The sequence below is a fragment of the Corvus cornix genome, chromosome 3, assembly GCF_000738735.6.
Source record: "Corvus cornix cornix isolate S_Up_H32 chromosome 3, ASM73873v5, whole genome shotgun sequence".
Classification (NCBI taxonomy): Eukaryota; Metazoa; Chordata; class Aves; order Passeriformes; family Corvidae; genus Corvus; species Corvus cornix.
The window spans coordinates 114,028,933-114,056,207 of record NC_047056.1 but is presented as its reverse complement, the minus strand read 5'-3'; the positions used below and the strand labels follow the sequence as shown (position 1 = coordinate 114,056,207).

The window sequence follows — 27,275 nt, the reverse complement described above, 5'->3', positions numbered from 1 at the left end:
TGTCCCGGGCTCTGAAATGGGCTGGATCCAGTCACGAGCCCTGGCAAAGGAAGGAATTCCTCAGGCTTGGTGCTCTGAGGCACAGAACCAGCTCGCAGTTTGGGATGAGCTCCTGCAGGCCCCCAGAGCACAGGCACTTCCCACACCATCCCTCGCTGCCTTCGCACTTCTGCCGTTCCCGATTCTTTCGGGTTCTGTGGAGTTCTGACTCTGCAAAGCGCCCGTTTTCCCGGGAACACTGGGGCGTTAGCACATGGAAGCAGCCCAGAGGAAAATCCACAGGGAAAACAGGAATGGACTCGTGATCTGATGGGATTTGAAACAAAAGGTGTTTGTGGTGAGGCCGAGCAGGGCCCTTCCCTAAATCCAGATTTAGGGCTACAGTGAGCTCCCGGCACCTCCTGGCCAAGGCAATGATGGGTTGGGAAGGAAAAGACAATGCTGGGTTGGGAAGGAAAAGACAATGCTGGGTTGGGAAGGAAAGGCAATGCTGGGCTGGGAAGGAAAGGCAATGCTGGGCTGGGAAGGAAAGGCAATGATGAGCTGGGAAGGAAAGGAAATGATGAGCTGGGAAGGAAAGGCAATGATGAGCTGGGAAGGAAAGGAAATGATGGGTTGGGAAGGAAAGGAAATGATGGGTTGGGAAGGAAAGGCAGTGATGGGCTGGGAAGGAAAGGCAGTGATGGGCTGGGAAGGAAAGGAAATGATGGGTTGGGAAGGAAAGGAAATGATGGGTTGGGAAGGAAAGGCAATGATGGGTTGGGAAGGAAAGGCAATGATGAGCTGGGAAGGAAAGGCAGTGATGGGCTGGGAAGGAAAGGCAATGATGAGCTGGGAAGGAAAGGAAATGATGGGTTGGGAAGGAAAGGAAATGATGGGTTGGGAAGGAAAGGCAGTGATGGGCTGGGAAGGAAAGGCAGTGATGGGCTGGGAAGGAAAGGCAGTGATGGGCTGGGAAGGAAAGGCAGTGATGGGCTGGGAAGGAAAAGACAATGATGGGCTGGGAAGGGAAAGGCCATAACTGTGGGGAAGGAACAGGCAGTGCTGGGGTGGGAAGGAATAGGCAATGCTGTGGACAATGGGCAGCCCTGTCCTCGGGGTCTGATGAGCCATTTGTCTGGAGAAGTGGATGAATTCCTCAGGAGAATGGACTCCAGCTCTGAACTGAGCAGCAGCAGAACTGACCCCGAATTCTTCCCAGTTTGGGTGCAATTGCCCCGAGGAAACCAGAACAGAACTCATATTCCATGGAATCAGATCAATCCCTCACTGCACAGCCCCAAAGCAAGCGCTGGGAAAGGTGGGGAATCCTCAGGGAGGCAGGAACTGGAGGGAACAAGCACGGAGCAAAGCAGGAACCAGCTCCAAGCCCTGCTGGGACCAGCCCAGCGTGGAGCTACTGGTGCAGGCCAGGTCTGGAGCTCTACGCTGCTCACACCAGGAAGCCACACTACAAAAAGCTCTGCAGGTCTCACCTTTCCAATATTTTGGCAATTTAGGCTCCAGCTTTTCCTTAAGGAATGCCACACTGTCAAAGGAGTGAGCAGAAGAACCAGTCAATGGAACCATCGGGGTCTGGGAAGGGCCAGAGCAGCACAGCCGGACGTGGGACGGGCAGAGGGGAAGGGACATCCTTGGCCCAACACCCTGGGTTCCCCATTCAGGGACTGGGACACAGAAACTGCTGCCACAAGAATCTGGTACTCATGATGTCAAATAAACCCAGAGGAGCATCAACTCCCCTCACTCTCAGACTGCAAACGGCTCCGCACTCATGAAAATGGGAGTGCTCCATTTTCCTGGAATTAGATCCCAATGCTGCTCCTCCCCTCCTCACTCTCACCTACAGGGGTGAAGAGTTCATCTCCAGCCTCTATAAGACACTAAGGTTTATTTGGAGTTTGTTTGGTTTTGTTTTCTCTCAGCTTTTACTTTCAAGGTGAAAAAGGAAGCAGAGTGACCTCAGGCTGCTCAAACCAGCACCAGTGCAGTGGGATTCCATTAAAACATCCCATCAGTGCCACGGGGAGGTCACACCACCAGCGTGACAATAATGCCATGGAGCTGGACCCACAGAGAGGCCATGGATGTGAGGCCAAGGCTCCAGGCAGCACGAGGAGCTGACCCCTGCAGCGTGTCTGACATTGCTCTGTATCATTTAATTGACAACAAATGAGAAAACAGAGCCTGATCCAACACAGGGATGAGTGAGAGGTGCCACTGATGGGGACAGGGAGATGCCAGAGCTGCAGGCAGGAACAGCCAGGCCTGGCTCCAGCTGCATCCACCACCTCCTGCAGCTCTTCCCTTCTAGAGGAGACTCTTCACGCCACCACAGCCTTCACATGATTTTCCAGAGAAATATTTATAACACAGCGTTGAAAATTCACCATTCCAAGCCCGGGGCTGCTCCCTGCCCCTCAGCCCGAGCCCGGCCAGGCACGAGGCTCAGTGCTGGGGAGGAGAGGGGGATTCGGGGGTACTCACACGATGTGGGCCAGGTCCAGGGGCTTCTCGGGCTGCTCGGGGAACAGCGGCCGGGGCGGCTCCCTGCTGGGCACACAGCCCAGGGATTTGCTGATGGCGTGGCTCAGCTTCTTCGCCGGGGATTTCTGGGATTGGGAACAACGACAGGAGCCGGGTGAGGCTTGGGAAGAGCAGGGTGCGGTCAGAGAGAGGCGTGAAAAATAACCCAAGTGTGGAAAAGGGCAGAAGGGCCAGAAATACCCTGTTACACCATTCCTGGGAGATGACACACACTGCACTGGGGAACGAGTTCTGGGAGGCTTTTAAGCGCTCTAATATTGGAAATTGAAAGTTTTAACAAAGTTATGTAAGATTAGGAAATAAACCGATTACCTGGGGGTTCTCTCAGGAATTAAGCCCGGGGCAATCCCATCCCACTAAGGGACTTTTACACTCACTCTCTGAGCACAGAGGGTGCACTTTGAGGGGAGGGCAGAGGCCCCGGGGCAGGGGCAGGCACTTCCCAATTTTCTGTCCATTACAGGCAAGCCAAGGTGGGACACAGTGTTGGGACAGGCAGCAATGACTTCATCTCCTTTCACAACTTCCCTCAGTCGTGCTAAATGACCTCACAGGACCAGTGATCCGGGATCCTTGGGAATGCCGGGAGGAAGGCTGGTGCCAAGTGTTGCCACACCCACAGGAATGGGGACCTGCCCCAAGCCATGACCATTAACATGGGGTTTAAATCCCACATTGATTTACAAAATTAAGTCTGAAAATGATACTGCACCCACCAAGCTCCCATCAGTGATGTGGGAGGCCTGGTGATGGTCTTTTCCAACCGTAATAACTCCATGATTCCATGGTTATGGGAGCTCCTTTACCTCCTCTCACTCACTGACATCCCAGGAAAGTGTAACCCCCTGGCTAATGACTCCTGTGGAATTCATTACAGCTCCTGCACAACATTCCAAAGTGCAACTGGGACCAATTCTCAAGGCACATTCAAATTAAAACTCAGATTAACATTGGTTCAGGCAGGAACCCAGGCTCCCCAGGACACGAGTTACACCCACAGCTACAGCAAATGCCATCAGTACCTGGCAATTCCTGACAATCAGCACCATTTACTACCAATGGAATAAACTGTAGGTAATTAATAAACCAGTGAGAGTCCCCAGCTCTGGGACCCCGGGCTTAGGCAGCATGGGCATGGCAAAACCAGGAACTCTTTTGGAGAGCTCGTGCACGAGGAAGTTTTCCTGCCCATGGACTTACGGTGTTTGTAGTAGCTTGGGATGCATCCAAAGGATAAAATCCCAGGATCCCTGAGGCTGGAAAAGCCCTCCCAGCCCATCGAGCCCAACCTGTGCCCAGTCCCCACCTTGTCCCCAGCCCAGAGCCCTGAGTGCCACCTCCAGCCCTTCCTGGGACACCTCCAGGGATGGGCACTCCAAACCTCCCTGGGCAGCCCCTGCCAAGGCCTGAGCACCCTTTCCATGGGGAAATTCCTGCTGCTGTCCACCCTGAGCCTGCCCTGGCCCAGCCTGAGGCCGTTCCCTCTCCTCCTGTCCCTGTTCCCTGCGAGCAGAGCCCGACCCCCCGGCTGCCCCCTCCTGTCAGGGACTTGTGCAGAGCCACAAGGTCCCCCCGGAGCCTCCTTTGCTCCAGCCTGAGCCCCTTTCCCAGCTCCCTCAGCCACTCCTCAGACCCAGGAACATTCAGGGAATGTACTTTTTCTTCCACTAAACTGGAAGTCCAAACCCCATCGGTTTTCACTGCTGCTTTCACACACAGCCAGTCTCCACCCCAGAGTCCCAGGACACTCTGACCCCAGCCAGGTCTGGAATGCTCTGGGCAGGGCTGAGGAAGGCACGAGGTGCTGCTTCCACGAGCAAGGACAGAGCATTCCCCGTGTGAGCAGGGCCCTGCTCTGTTCCCACCAGGAAAACATTCCAATTACCATTTTCAACATGGGCGAGCCTGTGCATGAGGGGCAGCCACACAAGGCACTGGGGAGGGGGGTCAGCCATCAGCGTGTCCAGGAACATGTTCAGCATGACCTTCTTCTGCAGGGACAACACAGAGAGAACGGGATTGCAGAGAAAAGCACCCACTTCATGCAGCAGGGGATGCTGCAGCCTCCAAGCCTCCCTGGGACACAACTTGTGCCTACCAGGAACATCTCCTGTATTGTCCTCGTCACGGAGGAGTCACAGAATGGTTTGGGTGGAAAGGGACCTGAAAGCCCACCCAGTTCCACCCCTGCCATGGCAGGGACACCTCCCACTGTCCCAGGCTGCTCCCAGCTCCAATGTCCAGCCTGGCCTTGGGCACTGCCAGGGATCCAGGGGCAGCCCCAGCTGCTCTGGGCACCCTGTGCCAGGGCCTGCCCACCCTCCCAGGGAACAATTCCTTCCCAATATCAAATGGAAATTTGGAGCCTCATGATTCTGGAATCAAAGGCTGTTTCCTGCTGTGTCATATTCCAAATATGCTAATTGCTAATTAACTTATATTTAGTCAGTATAAATTTTACATCAAATACTGCAGAAATGCTTCTTCTGGAGCATCATCATGCCCAGAGTCTAAACATTTAATTTTAGGCCTAAGATCAATCAAGTTCATATTTACAGTTGACTTAAGGATTATTTATATTATTTACATTACCTCAAATGAGAAACAAATCATTGGAACAATTAAAATACAACTGCAATGGATTTAAAAATAAACTTGTGTACAGAAGGTGTTTATTTTGAACAGATCCAGGAAGTGACTTGTTGAAACTAATTGTGTTAACACAGTGAAAAAGCTTTGAAAAATCAAGGGAAAAGAATAAGAATGGCATGTTCTATGTTTTGGAAAATAAATGGGTCATTCCTGCTGTTCTGATGGGGAACAGGGGTGGCCCTTCAAGGAGGGGAAGCAATAAAATGACCGGAAATCCTTTAATTGCTGATTTTGGAGTGTTTCAAAGTGCTTGGGTTGTGCAGGGGAGCTCAGTGACCCCCAGCCCCGGGGATGGCACGCCCAAGCCCCACATGCTGACCTGCTGGGGGAAGCAGGTGCGCACCGAGTGCTCCGTGTAGCCGAAGGAAGGGCCCTCGAACACGGCCGTGGGCAGCTTCAGGACTTCCCTCAGGAACTGATCGAACTTGCTGAAAATCATCAGCCCGTTGGAATCTGAGATCTGAGAGAAAATATCTGTAAGAAAATACAATAAAACCCCCCAGTAAATACGGGTTCACGGTGGGAAAATGCCCGAGGTGTCCCTTTGTGCCTTATTCTGATCAGCTCTGGTTTCTGATCGCTGCTGGCAAGATCGGCTTTATCAGTGCAAGTGTCCCCACGTGCCGTCAGTGTCCCTGTTTCCTCCATCCCATCCCCCCCAGACTAGAGGAAAGCTCCTGCCAGTGCACAAACTGGGACAGCGAGGGAGCAGAAGCAGGAAAATTCCACGGGAACACATCTTGAACCTGGAGCTACAGAAACGCCTCAGAGCAGGCTCCAAGAACGAAATGCAGAGGTAACAGTGACAGAGCCAGAGCTGGCAGAGCCTCAGGGAAACGTGGTGCACACTGAGGGCATGGGGGATGGCAGGAGGACAACATCCCAGGATCCCTGAGGCTGGAAAAGCCCTCCCAGCCCATCGAGTTCCAGCTGTGCCCAATCCCCACCTTGTCCCCAGCCCAGAGCTCTGAGTGCCACCTCCAGCCCTTCCTGGGACACCTCCAGGGATGGGCACTCCAAACCTCCCTGGGCAGCCCCTGCCAAGGCCTGAGCACCCTTTCCATGGGGAAATTCCTGCTGCTGTCCACCCTGAGCCTGCCCTGGCCCAGCCTGAGGCCGTTCCCTCTCCTCCTGTCCCTGTTCCCTGCCAGCAGAGCCCGACCCCCCCCGGCTGCCCCCTCCTGTCAGGGACTTGTGCAGAGCCACAAGGTCCCCCCGGAGCCTCCTTTGCTCCAGCCTGAGCCCCTTTCCCAGCTCCCTCAGCCGCTCCTGCTGCTCCAGCCCCTTCCCAGCTTTGCCAGGAGCCATCAGAAGCTGAGGGCACCGACGCCATCCCCAGGTACAGCACAGGTGGGCAAGTGGGAAGGTGAATCAGATCCCATTTTAGATTTGAACGATTGGGAAGGAATTGTTCCCTGGCAGGGTGGGCAGGCCCTGGCACAGGGTGCCCAGAGCAGCTGGGGCTGCCCCTGGATCCCTGGCAGTGCCCAAGGCCAGGCTGGACATTGGGGCTTGGAGCAGCCTGGGACAGTGGGAGGTGTCCCTGCCCATGGCAGGGGTGGCACTGGGTGGGCTTTAAGGTTCCTTCCAGCCCAATCCATTCTGGGATTCTGAGAACGTTTGTGATGAGAGGAGTTACAGTTTGTAAGGAGCTCTGGGGGGACAAATGTGCTCCTGAAAGCAAAAGGGGCTGAGCAGATGCTCCCTGGTGTTTGCAAGGACAGAAGGAGAGGAGAGCAGGGCTGCAGCTGCCCCACTCCCTGTCCTTGCTCCTCTCTCTGGATGGACAAAGCCTCCCGAGCCTCGGGAGTCCCTGGTCCCCTCCCCACAGAGCTCAGCTCCCCCTGCCCCAGCCAAGGCAAATCCCAGCAGCAGGGATGCAGAGAGCATGACAAGAGAATGATGTCCCAGGAAACAGAAGTGCCCTGGGATCCAAAATCTCCTGGGAAAACATCTCTCAAACGGCCAGCCGGGCCTCTGAGGCACTCCCAGAGCCAGGGCACTCTCTAAAGGAAGATTTCAGCAATGTTAACAAGACCTAGAATTTCCCAAGATGTGACAGATCTCCTCAGGAGCACTGAACCCTCTCTGCTGTTATTTTGGGCATCAGCAGTAATTAAACATCAAAAAGCTCATGCTGGCTTTTTTTTTTCATGCTGGAAAATAACCTTCATTTCAGTGATCAAAACCAGCTTCATAAAAAACACCACTTTCAGAAAGGCACATTTCTAGTAACTGGAGAAATTATCCCAATCTCCTGAAAGAACGAGCTCAGGAAGAAGCCTACAATGCCTAAGTCAAGAGGAATAAAGCTACCTGGAATTTGTCTCACTGACTGAACAGAGCAGCTTGAACTGCAGGTCTCTTGAACAATGTTATAAAATAGAATGTACTAGGAGAAATGGGGGGGAAAACTAAAAAAATGGGGGAAAATGTTGTATTTCTGTATTTTAGAAAAATAAGCCAGCCAGAAAAATTAGATTTAACCTGCAAACTGAATGTGGAAAAAAAGTCTGGATGAAAATGCTCACAAAATGAACAAGAGGAACAACTAAAATTAGAGAGCCAAACTTCCAGAATCCAAATCCATTCTGGAGCAGGATCTCTCCAGAAGTGGCCCCTGCACAAGAGCTGAAGGCCTGCAATGACCCTGGCAAGGTGGGGTGGGTAGGACACAGCACAATTGTATCCAAAATGGACTGAAATCCCCCTGGGTGTGCTCAGGACGTTCACCTGAGCTGAGCAGGCAGCAGGAGTCCAGTGACCCTAAAGAGAGAGAAATTAAAGGTATGGAAATCAACTGAAAATGAGAGGGAACAGACCAGGCTGTGCCAGGGGTAAACTAAAAACCCCTCCAAAGCCCACCAACATCTGCCTTGCTGCTGAAAAAGTCAGTTTATTGTCAAAGGGGGAAACTTCCACATGGGGGATGAGCAGTGAAAATGGAAATGATAAAACCAGGATGTGATTGTATCCTTTCAAAGGGCAATGGTGACAGGATGAGAGGAACAGCCTCAGGCTGGGCCAGGGCAGGCTCAGGGTGGACATCAGCAGGAATTTCTGCTTGGAAAGGGTGCTCAGGCCTTGGAGGTTTGGAGTCCCCGTCCCTGGAGGTGGCACTCAGTGCTCTGGGCTGGGGACAAGGTGGGGATTTGGGCACAGCTTGGACTGGATGGGCCAGGAGGGCTTTTCCAGCCTCGGGGATCCCGGGATGCCCTGATCCTGCCTTGCACAGCACCCCAAGGAGCTGCTCTGTGAGGAGAGCACATCCCAGGAAACCAGCCATTGCAGAGCCAGGGAAGGGCCCCGCTGAGGCTCTCCCAGTCCGTGTGTGCCATCGGACACGGGGACACTCCTGGGCCATCGTCCTGTCCCCAGCAAGGGCAGAGACCGAGCTGGCATCATTGACATGGCTGATCACGGGATGAGGAAACGCTAAAAATACAACCCCCAGGGCTTCCAGAGAGCCTCGTGCCCCAGCCTGCTCCGGGAAGGGCAGCTGGGATGCGATCCCTCTGGACAAGGAGATTTTGGGGGTGAAGGGGGTCAGTAATCAGGGAGACAAGGGGGAAAGGAAGGGGAAAACCAAAGCAGCACAGTCACAAAGCTCAGAAGAAATCAAGAGTCAGGGACCAGCTGAGGCAGGGAGATCAGAAGCCCGTTCCTCCCAAGAGCAGATGGCTCGGGCAGGCACATTCCCGGCGTGTTCCTCCTCCCTGAGATCCCCGGGCACTCGGCAGCCTTTGATGGCCCTGCCTGCAGTGGAAGTGGCTCCAGGAGCAGCCGAGGGCTGGGGCTGTTTGATACCCCACACATCCTCTGGGAAGGTCAAGGCAGAATTGGTCTCTGCTTCTCCATCTGTCACTGCTCACTGCAGTTGCTGCCTTGGGTCCCTGCCCTGGAAGGGGAAGGAGCAGCTGGAAGGGGAAGGAGCAGCTGTTTGCTAGTCCCCACCTCGCTCAGGATTTTGCAGAACACTCTTTCACCACCAGTTTTCTCTGCAGGCTGAGGAATCCTGCTCCATGTCCTTTGTCCAGCAGGATTTGGGGTTTGGATCATGGGTCAGTTCCACCAGCCCAGAGCAGCTGGGAACCTGCTCAGAGGGGAAAGGAACTGTGCCCCGGAGTCAGCAGGGCTCAGGGGAAGGGACAGGGCTTGGGGCAGCCTGGGACAGTGGGAGGTGTCCCTGCCCATGGCAGGGGTGGCACTGGATGGGCTTTAAGGTCCTTTCCAACCCAAACTATTCCAGGATTTGACGTCAGAAGCTGGAATTACAGAGTGAGAAGGTGCAGAGAGCCTCAGGGAAGCAGAAGATTCACAGGAGCCTCCAACACCCTCAAAGGAGGGAAATGGTGACAACTGTGACATTTATCTTGGAAAATCAGCCCTCAAGTTTTCCATTTAAAGAAATGCCCAAGAGCTTAAAACTAAAGAAATGGGCTTGGGATCACCAGGAGCTGGAACATGGAAAAAAAATGTGGAGTCCCCATCCCTGGAGGTGTCCCAGGAAGGCCTGGACATGGCACTCAGTGCTCTGGGCTGGGGACAAGGTGGGGATTGGGCACAGCTTGGACTGGATGGGCTGGGAGGGCTTTTCCAGCCTCACTGACTCTGGAATTCTGGGATTCCCAGCACAGCTCCAGGTCAGTGTAAATCAGCAAAAAAAAAAAAAGCTTCCAGAACTCAACACAACAAACACAGGGAAGGAAACATTCCATAAATGCTCGGATTCGTGGGAGTACTCACATCTGAGCTTGTCCAGGATCTTCCCCCCGCACATGGTGGCCAGCATGGCTTTCACCGAGAACACCGTCAGCTTCCCGTGGCCCTCGCTGTGGGGAAAAGCACACGTGAGCAATTCCCACAGGGAATGGCAAGCACAACCACCCCAAACGCCTGGGGAGGGAAGCAGAAATGATGGGAATAACCATAACCATAAACACCTTCATTAACTACTGTCACTGCGAGTAACTGGAGCTAAATGTGCTGGACAGGAAGTTTGTACTGGCACAGAAATACAACGATGGGGGAAGCACAGGGTGAGTGTGGGGAGATCTGGAAAAGCAGAATTCTCCTGAAGGGAGTCTCTGAGAGAGCTGGAGAGAGACTTTGGACAAGGGCCTGGAGGGACAGGACCCAGAATGGTTTGGGTGGGAAGGGACCTCAGAGCCCATCCAGTGCCACCCCTGCCATGGGCAGGGACACCTCCCACTGTCCCAGGCTGCTCCCAGCCCCAATGTCCAGCCTGGCCTTGGCACTGCCAGGGATCCAGGGGCAGCCCCAGCTGCTCTGGGCACCCTGTGCCAGGGCCTGCCCACCCTCCCAGGGAACAATTCCTTCCCAATATCCCATCCAGCCCTGCCCTCTGGCACTGGGAAGCCATTCCCTGTGTCCTGTCCCTCCAGCCCTTGTCCCCAGTCCCTCTCCAGCTCTCCTGGAGCCCCTTTAGGCCCTGCAAGGGGCTCTGAGCTCTCCCTGGATCCTTCTCTTCTCCAGGCTCTCCCAGCCTGGCTCCAGAGCAGAGGGGCTCCAGCCCTGGAGCAGCTCCGGGGCCTCCTCTGGGCTCTCTGCCAGCAGCTCCACGTCCTTGTGCTGCTGGCCCCAGGGCTGGGGCAGCTCTGCAGGTGGGGTCCCACCTGGGCACAGGGGCACAGGGGCAGAATTCCCCCTCCCCTGCTGGGAGATCAGCCCAGGGCAAACCTCCCTTGGGAATTCCACCCTCCCTAAGTCACAGTCTCAGCCCCCTCCCCTTTTACTCTTTAATAGAGATTCATTTGATACCACAGGAAGGTTCAGCTTTGAATTAGTTCCCAGAAGAACCACTGCCCAAAGCCATCAGTGTCTCCTCCCAGGATACAACCTGTGCTTGGAAAGGTCTCTCTGGTGCCCCCAGGCACTGGCCCTGCCCCCCACTGATGCTGTTTTTGTGAATCACCCCAAACTCCTCCCTGCAGCCTGCCAGAGGAGCAGTTTCTGAGGAACTTGCCCAACCCTTTGTGCCAGTGCCATTCCATCTGAATTCCCATCAGAAGGAAAAAAGGCAGAACCTTCCATATGACCTTGAATCTCCTGTAAGAACAGCCAGGACTGAAAGCAGGACTGGGGACTGGTTTAAATCAGGCCTCCTGAGGCTCCTTCCTCATCCTCAACATCCTCCCAGCCTGGGTTCTGCAGCAGCTCCCACAGCACGGGTGTCCACGTGGATCGGCCACTGATCCCCACCCCAACTCCAGCCAGCTCCTCACCCAGCCCAGACAGAGCTCCAGGGCAGCTCCCCCTCCTCTGCTGGCCCTCCCCGAGCCCACTGCAGCACTCCAGCTGTGCCAGACCCCGAATTCCTCCTGTCAGGTGAATTCCCAGGACAGGCAGCAGAGCGTGCTGAGCTGTAGGCATTGCCCAGAGCAGCTGGGGCTGCCCCTGGATCTCTGGCAGTGCCCAAGGCCAGGCTGGACACTGGGGCTGGGAGCAGCCTGGGACAGTGAGAGGTGTCCCTGCCCAGGGCAGGGGTGGCACTGGACAATTGTTACAGTCCCTTCCCACCCAAACCATTCCAGGATTCTGGGACTGTACCTGTCTCCGGGAATGTTAAAGGCTCTGACAGTGCCAGCAGCACCCTCTGTGAGAACTCTGTAGCTCTGGGCATCCCAGCACCCCCGGGATGCAATTCCAGCAGCACAGAGCCGGCCCAGGGATGCAATTCCAGCACGGATGTGCATTTTTAACAAACCCCTGCCTGCCGTGCTGCCGAGCTCCTGGAGAGGGAGCCTCAGCCCTGCCTCTGCTCTGGCTCTCCCACACCCCAGCTCCTCCCTCAGTGCCGGTGCCAGGCAGCAGGAGGCACAGAGAAGCTGCTGGACTGTGCTGGGATCCAGGTGCTGCTGGGGGTCCAGACAAGGCAGAGCTTGCAGGGCTGGGGGGAAAGCGGGGGACAAAAATCTACCTCTAAATAAAGCCTCCATTTTTCTGAGGCAGCTCCCCCAGACATGACCATTCCTGGGTTTAAATCCTGCATTTTTCAGTGTGAGCTGTCTGAGAATAACCAAACCCTCAGCCAAGCCTTACAGCTTGTCTCAACTAACACCAAACCAGGACTGAACTGGAAGGAAACTCCCCTGGCACAGAACCTGCTCTGAGCTTTGTGCTGGTTTTATTTGTCCTCCAGTCTGGACTTTCTGAGGGACACACCCAGCTCCTGTTTGGTGGCAATAAGAAGGTGCCACATTGGGAGAGGATCAAAGTCTGGACATCACAAACAGAACAACATCTGGCACACTCGGTGCTGGGGACTGCCCTGGGTAAATCCCCTCTGTGGGGCAGAAGCAGAAGTCAGATCCCACTGAAAAAATGCTGATTTGGAGACAGGCAAGACCAAAAGTAAGAAAAGCCAAGCACAGCAGACCCTGCAGAAAGAGGCTGTGAGAGAAACTCCTAAAAGTGGACACGAGGAGATGCCTGGACAGATCCCTGAGCAAAAAACACAGCTGCTTCCAGCCAGGAAATGAGAATCAGCTCTATGGGGTCACAGCACGTTAGAGGGGGCTGCAAACCAAGCATCCAGACATGGCTGAGTTCAAAAGGGGTCCTTTTGAGCAAGGTTCAACAAAACACATTCACCTTTCAACCACTGCTAAGCCCCCAGGAGGTCCCAGCACAGTTTCACCCCAGGCCCAGCTCGGAACAGGGCTCACACTGATGCCTCAGGCTTTAACTTTTGTGTTTTTCAAACCCTGCACTGCCTACTGTGTAACTCTGAAATTCCTTGTGGCCTGTCAGCTGCTGTTCTCTCATGCTGGTAAGACATAGCAAACCTCTCTAGGTTTCCACCTCAAGGACACCAGGCCCAAAAATGTGTGAACGAAAAGCCTCTGAAGGGGGGCAAACTTGGAGGGATTACACCATGAACAGAAGTTATAATTGGAGAATTAACCCTGATTGATATGCAAATGGACCAAACTTATAAAAGTGTGAAGAACTCGTGACCCAGGGCCCATCTTGGGTGTAGCCTCTGGCTCCCCGGGGGTACCTTTGAAGGCCCTTCAAGTAAATACCTGCCTTTATTCCCTTACTGTTGTCTAGTCTCTGTTTGCAGGTGGCCACCAGCAGCCCCAGGAGGCTCCAGCTCCCGTCAGACAGCAGGTTTGATAGCCAGCACTGCTGCAGGCCCACGGGGGGGCTGTGTGGTGTGTGTGCCCCCAGCTCCAGCACCCCCAGCTCCAGCAGCACTCGGAGCCCCGGCCACACTCATCCCACCCAGACAGCGGCCAGGGCAAGGACACAGGAGGCAGTACTAGCCTGTCATACGCTGCTATCATGAAGTTGAGGAGGAGGCTGATGGACTGCTCCACACTGATCTGGTGAGTAGAAGGAAGGCGCTTGTTCAGCTGGTAGTAGATGGATGAAATGATTGTTTCCAGGCGGGACACGTTGATCTCCGTGTTATGATCCAAAGTGTTAAGGCCGTTGTCTCGGAAGGCTTCAATCATATTCCAGATATCAACGAGGTGAACTGGAAACAAAGGGAGAAAGAATGAACTGTGTTCTGCAAGGCATGCAAGCCCACTGAGATGGCACTGCCTGTGAGCAGTGCTGCCTCTCCTTTGGCACGAACAGCGGCTGTGCACAAGGTGAGAGACTGAGTTCATTCTCACAGCTGGTAAAGGGACAGAGCAGTGCCCAGATCCCCCAGGTGGCTTTTAGTCCACCCTTCAACACCTGGGACTGTGTCAGAAACAGTTCCTGCAGGAGCAGAGCCCTCCCCCTGAGCACGCAGTGCTTTAGCAGAGTGAGGCACTGAAAGCCATCAGCCAGAATTCCTCCCTGGGAGGGTGGGCAGGCCCTGGCCCAGGGTGCCCAGAGCAGCTGGGGCTGCCCCTGGATCCCTGGCAGTGCCCAAGGCCCGGCTGGACACTGGGGCTGGGAGCAGCCTGGCACAGTGGGAGGTGTCCCTGCCCGTGGCAGGGGTGGCACTGGGTGGGCTTTAAGGTCCCTTCCCACCCAACCCCTCTGGGATCTGATGATACTCCAAATCCACTACCAGCTGTTTACAGTAACTTTGAACACCCTCATGCTGACTCGCAGGGTATTGAAGGAGGAACTTGATGTTCAAGTTAAACTCTCAGTGTTTCCAGTCGATCCAGTTCCCAAACCCAGAGTATGATGTTTTATAAACACAGGTCTAGGGCTCCAAAGCGTTTCCCTACATTTCCCTGCTGTCTCTAAGGAGCGTTAACAACGTGGAGAAAACCCTTCCCAAACCACAGTAAGTGATCTGCAGAACCACATCAAACACTATTTCAAAATGTTTCCAAGCTTTAAGGTTTGCAGGGGAGTGGAGAAGACATCTGAGGATCAGCAGCCACCAAACTGAGCACGATCCAGCAGCCAGAGAAGGGACACTGTGAACTTCACTCCTGGATCTCTGGAAGGGTCTGCAGTCAGTGTGACCTTGTGCCTTTCCTACATTGAACTTGTTTTGTATTTCTCACATGAAACCCCCACAAGGACCAAAGCCAGGCTGTCCCCACCCCCCTGGAGCAGCCTGTGGCCCAAGAGAGCCCAGAGCTGCCCAGCCCCATCCCCAGTCCCGGGGTGGCAAAGGCTGCCCAGGGCTCGTGTGGGGCATCAGTGAACCAGGCCCCGTGCAGAGCTCTGTAACCAGAGCTCCTTTCTGCTCTCTGCTGCTAACACAGAGTTTTAATCCTGAACCTGGAACTACAGCCAGGACCTAATGCTGCTCCCAGGACTGAGCCATCCACCAGCACAGGGACCCGGGGTATGGCCACCACAGCCCAGCGACACAGCAGGGACACGTGTCCTCCTGGGACCCTTCTGCTGGCCAGCCCTTCTGCTGGCCTCCTCCTCCTCCTCCTCAGCCCTTCTGCTGGCCTCCTCCTCCTCCTCCTCAGCCCTTCTGCTGGCCTCCTCCTCCTCCTCCTCCTCAGCCCTTCTGCTGGCCTCCTCCTCAGCCCACCCAGCAGTTCCTGTGCCCTGGGATCAGGGATCTCCTCCCACACTTTATCCTGCTGGGCTCTTTGCTGTGTCCAGCTCAGCACGGGCAGAGCACAAAGTGCTCCTGCTCACCTGGGATTCAGCTCTGCCTTGGGAGCTGTCCAAGGTCAGAGCCCACGGCAGGGAAGGAGAGAACTTCAGTGCCCAGCGAGGTTTGAACTGACAGAGCTCTCCATGGTCACCAATGCCACACGTGTCCCCACACAGACAGCTCCAGGCAGGGACTGTCCCTGTGCTCACTGTGGGTGCTCTGGGGTTCCCCGGGAGGAAACAGCCCCTCACACAGCTTGAGACCATCTGCATCCAGCACTGAGGGCAACGAAACACCACAGCTGCCCTTGGACTTCACATTTTCTGGACATTAAAGAGTAAACGTGAAGGCATTACAGAGTATCTGGCAAGGATCGCTGCCTCTTTCTAATTACGTATTTAATTATATATTAAACCTCTGTGTGAGTGACAGCTGGCAGTGGCTGACCAATGCTCCCTCTCACTGCCCCCCAGAGGGGCTGGCTGCAGTGCCTGCAGCAGCCATGCAGAGCAGGGTGTGAGGACGGAGCTGGGCACACTCACGGTTGCATCTCTTCTGCACGAAGCGCAGCTTGCAGGCGGTTCTGTACGTGGAGAGCCGGATCACGTCGAAGTTCTGGGCTCCTGCAACAAACCAGAGGTTTGGGGGTTTGCCTCCCTCTGCAACAGCCAGTTCATCTGATGCTCCTGAGAGGAGGACTTGGAGAAAGGCACGAGGGTCTCCTCACACACATCCCCACACTTGGGGGGATTCTGCCCCTGTGCTCAGGTGGGAGCCCACCTGCAGAGCTGCCCCAGCCCTGGGGCCAGCAGCACAAGGACGTGGAGCTGCTGCAGAGAGCCCAGAGGAGGCACAAGGGGATCAGAGGGATGGAGCAGCTCTGCTGGGAGGAAAGGCTGAGAGAATCAGGATTGCTCAGCCCAGACAAGAGAAGGCTCCAGGGAGATTTAATTGCAGCCTTCCAGTGCCTGGAGGAGCTGACAGGAAAGATGGAGAGGGACTGGGGACAAGGCACGGAGGGACAGGACACAGGGAATGCCTTCCCACTGCCAGAGGGCAGGGCTGGATGGGATATTGGGGAGGAATTGTTCCCTGGGAGGGTGGGCAGGCCCTGGCACAGGGTGCCCAGAGCAGCTGGGGCTGCCCCTGGATCCCTGCAGTGCCCAAGGCCAGGCTGGACATTGGGGGCTTGGAGCAACCTGGGACAGTGGGAGGTGTCCCTGCCCATGGCAGGGGGTGGCACTGGGTGGGATTTAAGGTCCCTTCCCACCCAAACCACTCCATGATTCCATAATAATGCTACTCTGGAAACAAACCAGTATAAATATGTAGTTCTAAGTCCGAGCTCCCTCAGTCTATAACTGGAATTAAGGACACGCTGGCCTAGTCCAGGAATTCCCTTCAGCCCTGAGTACTTGCAGGACAGCAGGATGAGGTGATGCCATGCAAACACAAGTTCTTAACACTTCTTTTCCAGAGGACAACACTCTGCAACAACACATCAACCCCCAAAGCATTCCTCGAGTCACACCAGCACTGCAGGGCCATTTTTTATCTTTTTTAAGGCCAAAGGTGCTCTGTCTGTTGTCATTATTTGTTTTAATAGCTGTCCACAAACTTTAGGCATTGTCACAGATGAGAGATGTGAACATCTCTAAGAAGGGAGCCTCCCAAAACCTAGAGATGAATGACCTTCCCAGGCAGTTGTGACTCACCTCAGGCATTCTCCTCCTGAGCAGCCCCCAGGAGCACCCCGGATGCTTTTCCCTGCAGGGGGCTGTGGGACAGGATGGGAATGATCTGGTGCAGCTGTCACAGTGGAGAAGAAATGACATTATGCCTTCAGATTTCCTACTTACTCATTTCCATGAACAGCTGCCTCTTCTCTGCCATGGTCCTCCTCCTCTTCCCACTCTCCTCAATCATTCTGGAGACAAAAATGGCAAACGCTGTTTGTGTTAGAATTCCTGTTACAAGAGCAACTTGCTGTGAACAACAGGATTCTACCCCTGGCTGGAAACAGTCTGACTCTGCTTGGTGATGGGGAAGTCACAGACAGAGCCCTCTTGCCACTGTCCCACTCCACAGCACACACACCTCAGGCTGGTTCACACCTTCCAAGGCAGGGCACAGCACAGGAAACATTAATTCTGAACACTTCAATTGCTTTACATTGAAAAGCTCAGAGCTGCGTTAATAGATGTAGAAAAACATCCCATGAAGAATTCCTTTGTGTTCCAAGGGATTTTGTTTGCAAAAGCCAGGCCTCTCCAGGAGCAGCCGAGATGTCACCTGTTAGAGCCTTTGGGGTTCAGCAGGAACAAGCCCATCCCATTCCTCTCCCTGGCTGGCAGAGGTCAACGACCCCTCTTCCCCACAGGATCACAGAATCCTTTACGTTGGAAAAGACCTCCCAGGATCTGTGGGGATGTTGGGTTTGGGGTGTGGGGGAGTGTTGGCTTTAAACAAAACCTGCTAAAATTAATTTAACTTTGAACCCCAGCTCCTGAGGTCATATGGGATTTGTCAGGGAAGTAAAGAACGTAGAACTAATTAAGTTGGAAATAAAAACAGTTTGGTGACAGAGGAAAACAGATTCCTAGGAAAACTGATTAGAGGAGTGAGAGCACCAGGGAGGAGCTTGTACCCCAAGGTAAGGGGCAGAGGGACAATTCAGCAGCTCTCAGGGCTTATTTCATTATATAGTTCTAAAAGATGCCAAATTTCAGCTCACTGCAGCAAAAAAACGCAAGTTGATTCAGCATCAGTGTAAAATTTAATTTATAATTCAATTAATTACTACATTATTCTTTGGTTACCAAATTCACCAACTTACGGTTTAAAAACCATTAAATACAGGTTTTATGTGTCTAAACCCAAAAAAAAGACAAAAATCCCAAACAATTCTTCTACAGTTCCATCCAAATCTACGGGAGGCAGCTGGCTCAGCCTCCTCAGCCCAGGCTGCAGCAGCCTCAAATGCCAGCAGGAACACCAAGTCGTGCCTTGGCACTGGCACACGTCCCTGAGGAGCGGGCCCTCGGCAGGGCTCCCCATTTCCTGCTGCAACCCCCACAGCCTGGAACCCCCCAAAGCCTCTTCCCTTTCCAAAAGGAAAACAAGCACGTGGGCTCTGACCTGAAAAGACATCGTACTTCCTTGGTTCTTCCTACTTTAGAAAACCACTGACTCAGAACCAATGCACTGCTGTGCCTTTATTTTATTTTTTTTTTCAGGAAAAAGCCTCAATGGCATTTTTTATGATGTGTAAAACTGGGGGTTTTGGGCACATGAGCTTCCAATCCCATCTCATTTTCCACAAAGCACCCAACAGTGCCATGGCTTCCACCTCTTTCCCTAGGGATTCCTCATTCATGGAATCCCAGACTGGTTTGGGTGGGAAGGGACCTCAGAGCCCACCCAGTGCCACCCCTGCCATGGCAGGGACACCTCCCACTGTGCCAGGCTGCTCCCAGCCCCAATGTCCAGCCTGGCCTTGGGCACTGCCAGGGATCCAGGGGCAGCCCCAGCTGCTCTGGGCAGCCTGGCACAGAGAGGTACCTGCACGTGCCAGGCTGGGAGTTCCAGAGGTCATTCCCAGTGCCCGGACACAGCACCCAACGCTGCCATACAGAATTCCTGGATAAAGAGGTCAGAGTGACCAAGACAGACACAATCACCACTTCAGAGGAGTTAAGTGTCACCCTCTGTGCCCTCTACAAGGAGTGACTCAGATCTTTCAAGTTGCCTTGAAATGAGACCTGGATGAGGGATCTGCTCTCTCCATGATCCCAGGATCCCCGAGGCTGGAAAAGCCCTCGCAGCCCATCAAGTCCAACCTGTGTCCCATCCCCACCTTGTCCCCAGCCCAGAGCTCTGAGTGCCACCTCCAGCCCTTCCTGGGACACCTCCAGGGATGGGCACTCCAAACCTCCCTGGGCAGCCCCTGCCAAGGCCTGAGCTCCCTTTCCATGGGGAAATTCCTCCTGATGTCCACCCTGAGCCTGCCCTGGCACAGCTTGAGGCCATTTCTTCTCATCCTGTCCCTGTTCCCTGGGAGCAGAGCCCAACTCCCACATCACTGCCAGATATTTAGAAAGCGGTGGAAATTAGGATCTATCAGAGTAATTGACAAACCTGTTTTTAATCCCTGACCCATGAGATACAGAGGGATCCCTCGGCGATGAGGCTGGGAAGAAAGAAGATGGGAAGTCTTTCTCAAGCTCAAAACAGGAATGAACCAAACCCACAAGAACTGCAACTATGTTTGGGATGCAAATTACAATGCTCAGCTCCCAAAACAGGGAAGGGAAGCAGCAGCTTGGCCTGAGCTGGTTTGGTTTGTTGGGTTGGGCTCTTTGAAGGGGGTGGGAAGGCTGGGTTTGGGTTTTGGTGGGGATTTTTTGCGTGGGTTTTGTTTGTTTGCTTGCTGTGCCTTGTTTTTTAAAAAGTTGTAGCACAACCTGTGAGCAGAGGAAACACAACACGGGCTGGAATGATGTGGCAGCCAAGAATTCCTGAGGTGGCTGCTCACATTCCATGGGCACATATAGGGAAAACCACTCAAATATAGAATCCCAGGATTGTTTGTGTTGGAGGGACCTCAGAGCCCATCCAGTGCCACCCCTGCCATGGGCAGGGACACCTCCCACTGTCCCAGGCTGCTCCCAGCCCCAGTGTCCAGCCTGGCCTTGGGCACTGCCAGGGATAGGAAGTCCAGTTATTTGGAAATCCTTATTGAAAAGCAATGTTCAACTAAAATCAGGAAACTATGCAGTACCTTAGAAAACTGCAGCTGAGTATGTTTGATGGAAACTTCCAAATTGGTATCATTTCCCCTCATCCTTTCACCTTCTCCCCCTTTTAAAGGTACAACGCTTGCACGGCCTCAGGAGCACCCTCTGACAGAGTCAATAGAAAAGCTGATTTATAAATCCCACACCAATTAACGCGGAAAATTCTACACTCAGCCACCATCTAAAATATCTTTAATAAACTCACACATTCTTCTTATTTCTCTTGTTTGACACCTTTTTTCTCTCCCTGTTTCTCTCCCACTCCGGTGTGCCAGGGCTCTCTCTCCCTGTCAGAGCTCTGTCCCATCCACCCCCAGCTCAGGCAGGTGTGATTTGCACCCCTGGTACCCACTGAGGGCCCTCCTGGCCGTGCCCTGCCTCGCTCCCTGCGGGCGCTCCCGGCTTTAGGCCAATACTACAGGACCTTGCTTAGCAGGTTTCGCTCTTCTTGGAGCTCATCAGCTGTAGGTAACGGCCTAAGGACAGCTCCTCCTCCCCTCCTGCAGGGGAGGGATCCAGCGCAGCCCCTCCCCTCCTGCAGCAGCTACAGCCCCGCTCCCAAGGCACAGCGCTGTGCTCAGGAAATCCCTTCATTCGCCAGACATTTGTTCGGTTTAATTTTGTTTTATTCTGTATTTCCACCTTTAAGAAACACTCCAAAGGAGGTTCTGACCTTTAGGGTTTGATAACCATTCCCAGACATTGCTTTGCACTGAGCCTCATCAGCCAAAGGCAGGAACAGAGAAAGAAAAGTTCATTTACCAATTATTAAATCTGACTTGGTTCAGATTTCTCAGTGATGCATGTCATTAGCAGAAATAATATTTGATGTCACTGATTAAACTGCAGTTGCTGCATGAGGATAAAACTGCGTCCATACCTATTTATGGTCAGAAATAACTTGTAATGAAAATAAATCAGAAAACCAGTTTGGGGCACGGGCTCATCTGAGCTGTGCTCAGCACAGGGAAGGAGGTTCAGTGACTCTCTGCCATTTTTCTGATTAGAAGGAACAGCTGTTCCTGGTGCTTCAGGAAAAGCTTTCCTCCCTCGTCACTTCATTCACTCTTAGAAATGTAACTTTGATATATAACATAACTGGCATGAAGATGCTGAATAAAAACTGAGGGCATACCTGTGCTGGCAGAAAACGTTACTGGTGTCCATCTGCTTTGGGCTTCTGAACTCACCTGGCTTCAACTGATATTTGATTGAAATAATTTAAAATAATTTCTGAACTGTCATAAACGTTTTGTCGAAGTACAGAATGAAATTTACCTATGATATAAAGGTGCTTATATTTGTTCATCTCAGATTTCAATAAAAATATGAAGTATTTTTCCTTTTCTTTCCTAATTTGAACAAGGACCCCACAGTGACTGATTTAATTCCCTCCTCTCCCTCTGTCTATCCAAAATATCTGATGCTCTTACTCATTTCTTTGTTCTCCATCCTCTCCTGGTTCATATTCCGAATCCCTTTCCTCAGCAGTCAAACATAATTCATCAAAAATACTCCTCTGTGCCCCTGTGCCTTTTCCTGGGAAGAGGAGTGATCTAGAAGTGATTTCAGGGGGACACATCTAACCCCTGGAAGAGAAAAGATAAACCCTTCGTACTTATTCAAGTAGGCTGGCAACATCTATTAAAGCACATTTTAACCACTTCTGACAATTCTTCTAATTTAAATTTAACATTTTAAAATCTGTCCCCATCATTTATAGGATAAGTAACTGAAGCAAAAGTAACTGTGCACAAAAGTGTGAGAAATACTCTAAAATATTATTTCTGCAACTCCAGCAAGTACAGGAGCATCTCTGGGAGCCAACATGCACCTTCCAGCTGCAGCTTCCCCAGAACCCAAAGGTTTGGATCTCTCACTGATGTTTTCACGTGTCCTGGACTCAGATGATTGTGCAAGATCTTTACAAACCAAAACTGACTCCAGCCTAGGAGGGCATAAGGAAAAACCCACTTGGCTAAGAGCCAGGAAATGGACTGTAACTTCCCAGTGATTACAACTCTGCAGTGAAATTCTAAACAAGTCAATGGTTCCTTATTTTCCTCCATAAATCCAGTGGATCCAAAGCTGCTCTGGAAGATTCTGCAAAAACCTGCCCATATAAGGCAGGAAACTTCACTGAAAATAAACAGGCAATCCAGTAGTTACAGGGGAAAAAAGCTATTGAAACATAAAAGCTTTCCCTCCTGTATGTTTTGCCATTGCTGCTGGAACTGTAAGGTTTTTCCAAGGCACAAGAAGCCATCTGGTTTGTTCATGCAGGACACGGCATGTGGCAGCACAGCCCCAGAGAGGCCTCAGTGCCTCCAGTTACTGGAGTGGAAAATCACTGCATGGACAGGGACACTCCTGGCTGGGATAAACCAGGGGAGCTGGGATGGAGCACATCCAGCTGGGAATGGGCACCAGTGGGCTCAGGGCTGGGGCAGTCCTGCTCAGCACCTTCACGGATGATCTGGGCACGGGGATCGAGGGCAGCACCCTCAGCCAGCTCACGGACAGCCCCACTGGGGTGGGATGTGGATCTGCTGGAGGCAGGAAGCTCTGCAGAGGGATCAGGACAGGCTGGATCATGGGCTGGGCCAGTGGGGCGAGGCTCAACAAGGCCAAGTGCTGGGTCCTGCACCGGGGTCACACCAACCCCTGGAGCACTCCAGGCTGGGGCAGAGGGGCTGGAAAGCTGCCCAGGGAGGAAAGGCCCTGGGGGTGCTGTGCCAGCGGCTGGACACAGCCCAGGGGTGCCCAGGGGGACAAGAGGCCACTGGCCCCTGGGCTGTGCCAGCTCTGGGCTGGGCAGCAGGGCCAGGGCAGTGCCCATCCCCTGTGCTGACACTGCTGGGGCACCTCCAGTGCTGGGGGCAGCTCTGGGCCCCTCCTGACAGGAGAGACCCTGAGGGGCTGGAGCGTGTCCAGGGCAGGGAACGGAGCTGGGAAGGGGCTGGAGCAGCAGGAGCGGCTGAGGGAGCTGGGAAAGGGGCTCAGGCTGGAGCAAAGGAGGCTCCGGGGGGACCTTGTGGCTCTGCACAAGTCCCTGACAGGACATCAGGAGGAATTCCCCATGGAAAGGGTGGTCAGGCCTCGGCAGGGGCTGCTCAGGAAGGTTTGGAGTCCCCATCCCTGGAGGTGTCCCAGGAATTCCTGGACCTGGCACTCAGTGCTCTGGGCTGGGGACAAGGTGGGCACAGCTTGGACTTAGAGGACTTTTACAACTGAAATGATTCTGTGATTCCATGGAAACGCCCTGGCCTAAGCCCCAGGGTGAGCCCAACAACCCCACCTGGTCAGAAACTGATAACGACTGTACTGGATTCGAGTTAAACAAAGATGGAACAAGTAACAATATTTAATCAGAGGTTTCTTTGAAAGCTTTCCAAAATTTTTAAGACTGTTTTGAAAACAAGCTCCAGGTTCCCTCCAGACAAAACAGAACAAATTCAAATCCAGGAGAGTTCCAAACCATCTGAGTTTCTGTCACTTCACATCTGTGAGTGCCAGCTGAGTGCCCAGAACAGAGAGAAGCCCCAGCCCTGAGGAACTTACAGGTCAGGCTAAGAATGATGAGGACAACAGTGGCACTGGAGGTTCCAGCCCAGTTCCCAAGGTGTTATTTTAAGTTCACAGCTCCCTATATCCATTTTCAGTCCCCAGGGAATCATCCAGCCTGGGCCCACAAGCTGTGCAGGCTCTGAAGGACAGCACTGAGTGTCTCAGCACAGATTCTGGCACAGTCAGGTCTGTTCTCCAGCAAACACAGCCAGAGTGCAGAGCAGGCAGCACACTCACTGCCCACAACACTCAAATGCTCTTCTGGAGTAACCAGAGAGCCAAACTCTCATTTTCCTTTATTGTCCCCAAAGCCTGAGGAGTAGAAATGGGTTTTTACAACCTGCCTGTTGGTCTGGAGGCTGAAGTTAATGTCTGTATAAGGGATTTACCACGAGCCTGTGAACAAGAGCAAATCCAGCGGCTGAAATTGTTTCCTTAAAATGAAGCAGTGCTCCTGTTGGATAAGATCAATGAAACATTACAGAAGGATTTTCAAGCAGTAAGAAGTTGGAAATAGCCTAATGAAGAGCTTACCCCTCCCTGTCAGGAAGGGAAGACTCATTTTTGTACCAGTGGAGAGGATTTCTGAGCACTCTGTGCTTCACAGTGAAGCTGGCAAAGCCTTCCCTCTCCATCTGACCCTGCAGGTCCCAGCACTGCTTCCAGGGCACAGGAGAGAACTCTGGAACTGCCTCAGCAACTGGAACATTCATTACTAGGAACTGTTCTGAGCTGTGTTCTTGCCCTTTTCCCCATTAGGCCAGACAGGGAGATGGAGCACGAGCAGGTGCCACACACCTGGCAGCACTGAGAGGAGCCAAGGCAGCCCCAGCAGAGCTCCCGCCTCACACGGAGCTCCCTGCACACCTGGGGAGGAGGGAAATTCCAGTCAGGGCACGGAGAAACACCTGGAAACATGAACTGCTTTCCCCATCACAACGGAATTCAGGATGAAACAGCTTGCCCAGCCTTAATTCATTAACTTCAGCTCCTACATTAACTTACAATGTGAAATCTTCCTCACCAGCTTCACAAGGCTGAACTAAAATAATTCTAGGTTTGTGAAGTGTTAGATATTATTGAAAGGGTACAGGAGTACAGAACCAGGAACTGCCATTAATCTGCATTTAAAAGTCTCTCTGCCACTGCCCCAGGCAGTGGGAACTGAACACCCACACAGGCCTGATAACTTTAATTCTGTCTGAGCTGCCAGACACACAAAACACCTTCTTCAAAAGCCTGGCTGCACCCAAGCTACTCCGCAGTGCCTCCCTCCTGCCCCGGGATTGCCTTGGGTGGCATCGTTCTATTAAAAAATAAACAAAGAACACCTCACAGTAAGCCCAGGAACTCACTGAGGGAACACTCAGTGCCCTCATCCAGGAGATCCCTGCTGAGGCGATTCCTCATCACCTGTGATTCCACACTCCAAAGGTCCCACCAGCTGTGGTCACAAAGTGTTTTCTTTCTATAAGAACAAAATAAGCCAGAAAGTAAAAGTTTAACTGATGACACTTGCCATTGCCTTCGGTAAAACTAAGAGATTTTATCCCTCAGTTTTGTCACTTTCTGTTCTAAAAAATAAATTAAAAAAAAAACCCAAAAAACCTAAGTTAGGACCTCAGCTCTGTCCCTGTTTGCTTTATGCCAGGACAGCCCTTTGCTCCCCCACCTCTTAAATCACAGAATCACTGAGGCTCTTGGTCACCCAAGACCACCGAGTCCAACCTTTGACCTAATTAAAGTTAAAAGTTGCACTGACAGAGACTGAAAAATACCTCACCTTGCAGTCAGTCAGTACCTCCTCAAGAGTTACTATGATTTTAAGTGTTCTGTAAGTACAACACATCCTTTAGACATACAGCTCTTTTACAATTTAGTGATGAATTGGCACCTGCTGTCATAATTCCATTTGTTTCCACAGAAACACCTGGCCAAATATAATGTGCTATCTGCTGTGGAATTTTAAGGTCTCCTACTGTTTCTTCCAGATCTAGGCTGCCTAAAAGTCTTCATTACATAAGTTTTTAAATAAATCTGTATTACTTAATCACAGCTGAGAAGTTAAAATACTTCAGTCCTTAAAGCCCACAGGACTGGGAAAGGCCCATTAAACTATTTAAATTTAGGCACAGTTTATCAGTAGAAATCTGTTTAAACACTAAACCAGAGACAACAAAATCATGGTTTTGTGTCCCTTGCACGAAAGCAATTAACTTAATAAAAATACTATGACTTCAAATCCTTATCACCTGAATCACCTTATCTGAATCCCTCTTTAGGCTCTCTAACACTCCCCCAGAGCAGCCCACGCAGGCAGGCTGAGTGTGGAGCTCACAGTGGCTCATGCACCAACCCAGCCCCAAGGCCTTGCTTTAAACTTCCCGACTGGTTCCTTCCCTCTTCAAAAACTCTCACAGCTTCCACAACATGGAACTGATACCATCCACCCAGGGCTTAAAGGATTGCACAGCTGATAACATCCACCCAGGGCTGCAGAGGACTGGAAGTCCTCACTCCCACGTCACCTGTGCTGCGTGGGATGTAATTGAACTGGTGGAAAAGTGATGCTTTTCTGTTGCTGCAAAAGCCCTTTTCCTTGCATTATGGTTCCTTCCTAAATCCCCTCTACCCTCCAGCACTCCCTAAAACACGTACTGCTGTTGGAACAGCTGGGTCCTGGGATAAACCAGAGGCTTGGCTGAATCAGCTGCAACACAGACAACGAATAAAGCCATTTGCTGTTCCAAAAACCCCCAGCCTGCTCCAAACCCAGGGAGGTTGGGACAATACTGGCAGGGCTGCTGCATTCACCACCACAGAAACTGCAGGGACCAATAAGGGGTGTCCCATGGAGCTTACATGAGATCCTGGATGTGTCCCCTTAAACACGGGATTCTGGAACTGTCAGGAACCAATTCTGCGGGAGCAGGGAGCTGCTCCCTTGGGACTGATCAAGACCCCAGCAGCAGATCTGGGATGTACCAAACAGCCACAGAACAAGACAAGAATCCTGTGTATGATCAGGGGAACAAGCAGAAACTCAAAGAGGATTCAACAGGATAATATGGCCAAGGAAAAGGCAGACACCTCTGGAGCAGCATCCTGCCCACATGGAAGCACAGGAGGGGTTTAAGGGTCTAAGGAAACCTGGAACTGAAACTTGGGACCTTTTGAACCAGTGGCTCAGGCACGTGGAATGGTTTGTCACTGGGCAGCTGCAGCAGAGCAGAGAATGATCAAAGGTTTGGGTGGGAAGGGACCTCAGAGCCCATCCAGTGCCACCCCTGCCATGGGCAGGGACACCTCCCACTGTCCCAGGCTGCTCCCAGCCCCAATGTCCAGCCTGGCCTTGGGCACTGCCAGGGGTCCAGGGGCAGCCCCAGCTGCTCTGGGCACCCTGTGCCATCAGTGACAGGGTCAGAACTTGAGGGACCAGAGCAGGAAAACAAAGTGCAGAGCACTCTCAGGGGCAGCAACACACAACTCCTGACCACCCTCCAGTGACTCGGATTCTGTCACACCCGAGTTTTCAAGCAGCACAGAACCAACTTCCAAACCATCCCTGTGGCTCAGCAAACCCCTCTGGAAGGAGACAGCACTGTGCCAGGCCTCTGCATCCCACTGAGGCTCTGCTGGGTCTCCATGGCAGTAGCTCAGATGCAAGGGAGAAA

At 52.7% G+C, this 27,275-nt stretch overlaps 1 protein-coding gene across 1 annotated transcript in view; it reads right to left on the bottom strand.

Annotated features, from left to right (window-relative positions):
- The window catches only part of DTNB (dystrobrevin beta), a 121,293-nt gene that overhangs the window by 92,889 nt on the left and 1,129 nt on the right, over nt 1-27,275 (bottom strand). The window contains exons 3-9 of the mRNA XM_039568619.1: nt 17,098-17,165; nt 15,781-15,861; nt 13,492-13,705; nt 9,946-10,031; nt 5,519-5,673; nt 4,413-4,538; nt 2,488-2,786 (exon numbers count right to left, since the gene is read on the bottom strand). Of these exons, the coding sequence (XP_039424553.1) occupies nt 2,488-2,786; nt 4,413-4,538; nt 5,519-5,673; nt 9,946-10,031; nt 13,492-13,705; nt 15,781-15,861; nt 17,098-17,164 (1,028 nt within the window). The 5' untranslated portion in view covers nt 17,165. The remainder of the gene's footprint in view (nt 1-2,487; nt 2,787-4,412; nt 4,539-5,518; nt 5,674-9,945; nt 10,032-13,491; nt 13,706-15,780; nt 15,862-17,097; nt 17,166-27,275) is intronic.